This window comes from Sebastes umbrosus, chromosome 9 (genome assembly GCF_015220745.1).
Source record: "Sebastes umbrosus isolate fSebUmb1 chromosome 9, fSebUmb1.pri, whole genome shotgun sequence".
NCBI classification, from domain to species: domain Eukaryota; kingdom Metazoa; phylum Chordata; class Actinopteri; order Perciformes; family Sebastidae; genus Sebastes; species Sebastes umbrosus.
Window position 1 is genome coordinate 13,781,087 of NC_051277.1, and position 8,418 is coordinate 13,789,504.

The 8,418-nt window shown below is 39.2% G+C and overlaps 1 protein-coding gene across 1 annotated transcript in view; it reads left to right on the forward strand.

The window, feature by feature from the left end:
* Positions 1–7,682, forward strand: part of fat2 (FAT atypical cadherin 2) — a 116,241-nt gene extending 108,559 nt beyond the window's left edge. The window contains exon 29 of the mRNA XM_037780224.1: positions 3,325–7,682. Coding sequence (XP_037636152.1) covers positions 3,325–3,821 — 497 coding nt within the window. The 3' untranslated portion in view covers positions 3,822–7,682. The remainder of the gene's footprint in view (positions 1–3,324) is intronic.
* The last annotated feature ends 736 nt before the right edge of the window (positions 7,683–8,418 follow it).

Consider the following 8,418-nt stretch of genomic DNA (forward strand, 5'->3'; position numbering starts at 1 on the left):
GATCTGTCGCTTTAGTTTCTATCTTTATCTTTTTAAACTGTTTTCACTGCTGAATTTGGCAAAGGCGTTTCTGTTATCCATTTAGTGCATCAACTTGTTTTCGACAAGGCAAAAAAACACCTCAAGCGAGTTTAAAAAACTTTTGCGCATGCACTTAAGGAGGATTTATCATTTTGAAGATGAAGATTTTGCTGTTTCCATACAGCTTTTCTAATGCGACACTTCAAAATGTGCATAAAAATATGCTCATTGAAACACGCCTACAGAATGCAGAAGAGGAATGATTATAGCAAACACCAACTGAGTAACTCACAGTAACATGGGCATATGACTAGTGCGTTAAAAATCTGAACCTGTCCTTATAGTACTTCTTCCATTTATCAACCATGTTTCAACCTGCATCAGTGATCCGAAACTTAGTCCTCTGTTCTTTCCAGCATCTTGTTCTTAACTATTTATTGAATTGTGCAAAGTGTGGAAATAACACAAGCAACGCAGAATCCCTTTGATGTCTTTTAAGTCTACAGAGGGAGATTTCAAGATGCTGTCAGTTTTTCATCTCTTAAGCCTTGAAACATCTTCATCATTGTACAAATACTCTTATCTCTGTCTCCATCTTTCACTTTGTTTCCCTCCTTTTCCTTTGAATTATTCGATATGCCTCTCCTCCCTTTCCTCTTGTTATCTACCTGTCTCTCCCTTTGACGTCCTATCTCTCTTTCACACCATCCATCTTCCTCTTCCAACACTTTCACCTGTTTGTCCCTCACTCCTTCATTTGTCTCCCTCCATCTTTTACTCTCTTGATTTTTCTCTCTTCCTCCCCCATCAGTCTCTCCGCCTCACTTTCTCTCCTTCCCTCTAAGTAGCTCTCTTCTGTTTTTCATCTTGTTTCCAGTCTCTCTGCTACTCTGTCTCATTTTCTTTCTCTGTTTCACAATAAAAGCAGCTGGGAGTCTGTTTAGTATTCTCAGTAACCCAAGTGACAGCAGGGGGCTTTTTTTTTAATGTCGTTTTGTTTGAACAAACTGTATAATGCGTCAGCCTTGTTAGTTTGAGATTTTGGGGATGAAGGAGTGGAATTTGAAGAGGTAATCCTCAAGAATCCTCATTTTTGTTTTCAGATTTTGCCTCCTATCTTTTCTGCTAAGCGCTCATCGCTGCAGGGTGTTTCCTGTCAGTCAAACAGTGTGAGCTAAGCTGCAACACCATAGGCCTTTGGATCTTTCGTTGATTATAATTATTACTTTATTGTTATCACTCTTATTATTGGTATTATTGTTTTTTTATAAAACAATGAATGCTAAAGCTTGAGCAGAGGTTGAATCTGAGGCAGGGTATTGTTAGAATATTATAATATAATAGTACTGTCGATATGATAACTTCTGATACAAAAGGAAACTTTATTTAAAGATGCTAAATTCAGAGCATATCTAGTGCCTCCACACGTCTCTCAACATGGCGATGACTGAGCCGGCAGCTCGCTGCTAACGGTGGGTTGTGTTTAGAATGTTACACACAAACTGCAAAAACTCTTGCTGCCCAATGACCTATCCTAACCTTAACCATCTCGTGAGAGTTTCGCAAATTGTGGGTTACCTTGTAGACACAACCCTAACAGCAACAGAGCAAACAGCGTTTACCTGAGTTTGATGTACGGTGGCTGAGAAGGGTCGAACAAATGCAAAAACCACAACACCAATGAGACATGAATTCAAAAGCCACAATGTAAACGCAAAAGCCACAACGCAAATGATACACAAATACAAAAGCCACAACGCAAATGATACACAAATACAAAAGCCATAACGCAAATGCAACATGAATACAAAAGCTACAACACAAATGCAACTTCAATATACAGTAAGAGCCACAACGCAAATGCAACACCATTACCAAAGCCACAACGTGAACACAAAAGTCACAAAGCAAATAAACACCAACACAAGTACAACAAAGCAAATGCAACCACTATACAAAATCCACAACACAAATGCAACACAAATACAAGAGCCGCAACACGAATACAAGAGCCACAACGCAAATACAAAAGCTACAATGTGAATGCAACACAAATACTAAAGCCACAATGCAAATGCAACACCAATACAAGAGCCGTCAACGCAAATGCAACATCAATACAAAAGCCACAACGCGAACGCAAAAGCCACAACACAAATGCAACATCAATACAAAAGCCACAAGACAAATGTAACACCAATACAAAAGCCACAACGCAAATGAAACATGAATACAAAAGCCACAACGCAAATGCATGTTTTCCAACACTGAACAATGCTGATTCAGACCATTTACGCAAGTACAAATGATCCAGTACACAAATGTTATGTGTTCAGAGAACTCTCTGAAGGGTAGAATAACTGAAGTATAAATCATTGCAAGGTCGTCAACAAACCGAGTCTTCCACCATCAAACTCAGAAACTATTCACCTGCCTCATACTCCTCCTGTTGTCTAACCTGCAGAAGAAGATTTAAAAAGTCTACTGGGTGTAACATCGTACTAGCACATCCAAAGGACATGATAAGTATTTCAAGGTTGGGGACTTAGCTTGAGATTAGTTTCCGGGAAATATTTAAGTGATAAAGTGTTAAGAGCACACACAGGGATGTACTAGAAGCCAGAGGAGCTTATCATCAAGACTGCCCTTGAATTGTCTTAATGTTAATTCTGTTGATCCAAGAAGACAGGATTATTCGACTTTTGCAGTCATTAGAAGTCTGGATCAGTCATGTGTCTAAAATATTAGAGTACATGTGGTGACTTTAGGACACAAGCTTTCTCTAGACAACTCCCCTCCTCCTGTTCCACTGATGAAACCCACACCACTTTAAATCCACAGTGAAGGATTTAATATGCAAATACTCAAAGCCTTCTTAAAACCCCAGACTTGTTCAAATCCATCCTGCACACCCCGCACAGCAACAGCTGTCCCAGTGTTTATTAGTATTAATCTTTCAGTGACAATATTAATAAGGGCTGTTTGTTCAGTCTGAGAGCTGATCTCAGTCTGTGACAACTGTTCAAAACTAAGTGCTAAACTTCTCACCCTGATGGCTGTGGACTTTAGAAACACTGGCATACGTTAGTGCCAATTTCTGCATTTTGTTGCTTTGCACAACCTCATAATTTACTAGAGATGTTCCGATACCATTTTTTCCTTCCCGATACCGATTCCAATACCTGAACTTGCGGTACGGGTCGATACCTAGTAATAATGTAATAATACCTAATACTTTTCTGTTCTGTCGCAGCCTTTGGCGACTATGGCTCTAAAGATGGTATCCTATCTGTCCTCTCTCAGTCTATCCGGCAGATCCTGACTACTATGGCCGCCCAGCAACCCAGGAGTTCCCCCAGTTTGACATCGTAGAGGACGTCTACTCAACCTCCACCATGGACTCGCGGAGGAACTCTCGATTCGGCGGCTTCCCGTTCCCGTTGGATCGCTGTGACCGCCGTGCTCCCCTACCGCCATGCTACAGCAACCAGAACCTGGACGACTTCCTGGGCCCCGACGGACTTCCTCTTCCCAGCTCCCAGTGCCCCAACGAGTACACCGCCATCAGCTACTACCCCAACCAGCAGACCCGCAGCCTGGACAACGTCTCGGGAGGCTACAAGAGACTCAGCATGCGTCTGAGCGTGGCCATGCCATCGTACGCGGAGCAGGCCAGCCCGCCGCCAGCGCCAAACCCCGCCCGGCCTCAAACGAGACCAGCAGGGCAGAACCCGCGCAGCTACGACGGCTCGAGCATGGTGGAGAGCGATTACGGGAGCTGTGAGGAGGTGCTGTTTTAAGTTTTGGTTCTAAGCCTACGTCCTTTTTTCTGTGGCAATTTCCGTCCTTTTTGGTGATTATTCACATTTAGTTTCACATTGGAACCTAAACAGTGCAAGAACACGCCACTATGTTCTTCTACTCTGTTCTAAGGCAGCTTTGTGTACGAGTACACCTCTCAGATGGGACTCTTTGAAAAAAAAAAAAAAGACTCAGATCTGACAGTGAAATACTGCTGAGCTCTTCATTAGTTTCAGATGAAAGCGCCATGTGAAACAATAGTTCAGATGTCTTTCGTTTGTTTGACTTTTCAAAGTAGTGTAGTCGTGCTGTGTCAGATGAGACGGGGGTAAATCAGTACTCCTCGGTTACCTCCGCTGAGAAGGTTCAGCAGAAGTTCATCCCTTTGTCTAAGAGACGCCGCCGCCGAGAGCACTCGTTAACTTGTTAGGGTTGTGAAATCGCGAACAGTATTACTGACTTGACTGTTTCAAAGTCAAAACAAGGCAAGACTTTTTTTTAAAGGTTCAACATGAGACAATCTGACTCTCAGAAGAGGATTCTGCTTTCGAAACATGCCCAAAGTACTTCGTGGCAAACTACATTTCACTTCTCAAACGTTTGTCCGACAAGCCAGCCGCTCTAAAAACATCAAAATCAGCTCTGCCAAACAATGATAATGGTATGTATACTATGCACCGTATGATGTGATTGAACGTGAGACGGGAAACACAGTTGCCATGACAGTGGCCAGCGTGACATTCACACAAGAACGCTCATTCAGAAATGCCTTTCTGATGAAATCCTGATAAAAGAGCTTTGACGAGGACTGCTGCATTGTATGAAAGGTAAACAGAGTTTATCATATCCAAAATTCTGCTGCGTGTTTGTGTTCACATGAAATTTATTTGATCATAAAAGAACTGCGAGAAAGTCAGAAAAACACACAGGTTTAATGTGTGTCTAATGTTTGGCCCACTATTTCAAATCTAAAGGTATTAAAACCTGACGCTGAGCACATTTCATGCAGGATAAACATTTCATTGAACTCTTTAATCTGCTTACTGTTGTTTATTGTTGCTGTCTGTTACTATGAAGGGGGCTGGATCCTCATTTAAAAAAAAAAATATATGAAAGCCATAAACACAAGTGACATAGTTGATGTTCGTGGTGAAGTAGATGTATTTTAAGTGTTACTAGTATCAATGCTGTTTCCATCACTGTACATTCTGTAGATTTTGAATCTGTAAGCATCTCCTCTTGGAGTTTAATCAGTGTGAACTAGATTACAGTATTTTTCGTCGGAGGAGACGTTTGTATTTGTGATCACATTGCTGCACCCCGATGATAAAGCGAACACTTAATGTGGAGCGGTAAAGAAATGTCTATGCAGCCATTTTAAATGGTAGAATAAATATGCAAGCCTCAGATGAAAGAAATGCTTGTTTTGGTCAAGAGCTTGTTGTGCATTATGCAACATATTAAAACGTGAATGTGTTATACTGAATAGTAGAGACCGTGTTTGGCCTAAACAGCATTTTTCTAAAAGCAACTGTTTGACAGTTAAGAGCCTCGATATTCACAATTAAATATCACTTAATCTACATTTCTTTTATAAAGAATTTAGAGCAAAAACTAATTCTGATTAATCTGGAACTAACAATTATTGTTTGACTATTCATTTCAGCTCTAACTTCTTATTTTTGGGTGATTAATGAATAAATAAATGAGAGTGAGAATTCCTGAAAATGCGCCACCTTTTTATGTGGTTGTCCAATCAGTGTTGATGGTAAAACAATAAAGCAATAAAAACAGACAAACATTCAAATTTGAGGAGCAGTTGGGTCATTTTACCTGATAATTAACTGTGACTTTCAATTTTTATTGTGGATTAACAATCAATTCAAGCCACGATCAATTGAATAATCATTTCAGGTCTAAAAATGCTGGATTTCCCAGTGTTTTCTAATTACTAATTACTGTGGAAACCAAGGTTTGACCCTTTTAGTAAAGTGTGAAAACATACGGTATGACAGACTGTGTACAACGTGTAGGCTAAGTTAGCATAGCTACAGAAAGCCACATGTATTATGTACAAGTTGACACAGCAAGTGCAATGAATACCGATATGTCAATTTGTCCACTCAGCAGTCTGTTCTTCAGTCTACACTCATACGTGAAGCTCAAATCAGATTTTTTCATATCTTCCGTCACTATAACAACCAACGCCAGCGAGCGATTATACTGTCCAAACAACGCAAAGCCTCGATCAGGTCGCATTTCAGCGCAGATAAACGGCCTCAAAGATCAGGTCTGAAAGACTAATCTGATTTTCCAGCTGTTTGGACAGGTTGTGTTTTGACGAAGCTGGATGTGTACACAGTATTTACTGCTGCTGCCTCCATGTAAACGTGTCGGGGGTGCAGATGATGCATGTAAAAACAAAGCAACTGAATTTTTACACAGCAGCTCTTGGAGGCTGGGGAGATAAACTAGACATGAGGGCACTGCTTGTACTATAAAAACAAAGGCATTTGTCGTAACATGTAACGTACGCAGCTCCGTCTGAATCACCCTGATGTCTGTTGTCAGTCCCAGAAAAATGTTTCTCTGTAACTCTCTCGTTCCCTCTTTATATCCTTACTGTCAAATCTCTCCCATCTGGCACCGTAATGAGATAAATCAAAGCACGCACTCTGGAAATATTAATACATATTTAGTCACTGCTGTTTTTACTGCAGTCTTGCTGAGCTGCTGCTGAGCTTTGGCACAATTTCTGAAAAAGGACGAGGACAGGACTTTTGAGAGCTCCAATTCATGTGTTAACTGCATTTTAAAAATCTCACTTTCTATTTCCACACATTAAACATGTAATATGTTTATTTGACAAAGCTAGTCAAGCAGTTTCCCTCTGGTTCTGCTCTTTCTGGCTAAGCTAAGCTAAGTTAAACACAGAGCTTTAAACTCTTGCCAAGTGCAAATAAGCAAATCTCCCAAAAAGTGTCTGATGACCGTGTCTTAAAGTTCAACTGCATCCTCAAATTTTAAGAGCAATACATTTTACCATGATTAAAGGATTATAAGGATCTCATCGGGCTTAGCCAGAGACAACTTCTAAGTTTGGATGACGGGGAGAGAAAGCTCAAAGCAAAACATTTTAAAAACTACTAATCACTCTCGCAGTAGACAGTGTGACAATGACACAGTGACAGCATCTTACAAATCATTGTCAAGAAAAACTAAGTAGAAAGATTAGCATTTATGCCTTAGATAAGCCTTTTGAATTTAATATCCTGGATGAATAATATGGGCCTTAATGTCAAACTTGTTGCCATCATAAATTTGACAGTGTATTTCTGCTGCCTTTGTTGTTTCAGTCCAAGCATTGTAAGGCAATTTTGTGATCAAGAATGTTTTTTTGAACATCAGGGAAAGTGTTGTATCATAACAAAAAGCTAATCTTAACCAGGCTGTTATAATTTCCCAAATATACTGAGAATGTGTCACTAAATCCTTCCAACGGTTTAAATGATAATTGTTGTCTCTGTGGGTTATTGTCTGTCTATCACTGGTGGTTTAACTGTGACTGCTGTCTTCAGTACAAAAACACCCCTATAGTGTACAGGTATTGTGTTGTACATACGGTCTGTATCTGTGTGTTGCTGTTGTAGGTTGTTAGTGCAGAATATGACTTCACTTGAATGTAAGTTACATTTGTTTTCATTCATGAAGTTTTTTTTTTTTTTTATCAATGTGGGCCTCCCCATGTTTTGCCCTGTTGTTTCTCTGTGAGAGATTTTATTAAGATGCCGTCTTTCCATTTTGTTTTTCAATATTGTAAAGAGAATATGAATAAAGATATTATCTTCTATGAACACAGATTGAAGATGTCAGACTTCTTGCTGGTTCGTGTTCTCTGCATCCGTCAAAACAGACTAGGTTTAAAAGACATAAAAAAAAAAAACGTAAAGCCTTTTCCAGACAGGATTAGCGTTATCAGAGGAAATCATGGGTAATTTGTATTTGCCCATGCTTATCGGTGATGTAAGTCACTCAGACAGTAAAATCATTTTCAGGGAAATTCTCAAACACATCAACAGAAATTCACTGGACCAAACAGTTGGAAGGCTGATCAATCAGCGTTTTACGAGACGTAGTTTGGATGATGACAACAGCAAGCAAGGCTTTTGACTTAGCAAGAGTAAAGATAGAGACAAAAAACAGTGTATTTAGTGTTATAAAATAGTTGTCATTGTATGGTATTTCAAAGTTCATAAATTTCATAGCAAAAAAAAAAAGTCATAGCATAGTATTTCAAACAAAAATCAAAATGAGTTTTTCGCCATACTATAGTAGGTATAGTATAGTAAACATTTTCTGGAAAAAAATTCATAGTAGAGTATGCCGAAAAATTTCAGGAAAAATAGTCATAGTATAGTATGTTAGAAAAAATTCTGAAGATTTTTCGATATACTATACAATGACGTTTTTTTCAAGAAATCTTTCAACAAACTATACTATGATTTCTTTTATAAAAAATTTCAACATACTGTACTATGATTTCTTTCATGAAATTTTTCGACATTCTATGACTTTTTTTTCATAAACTTTTTCAAT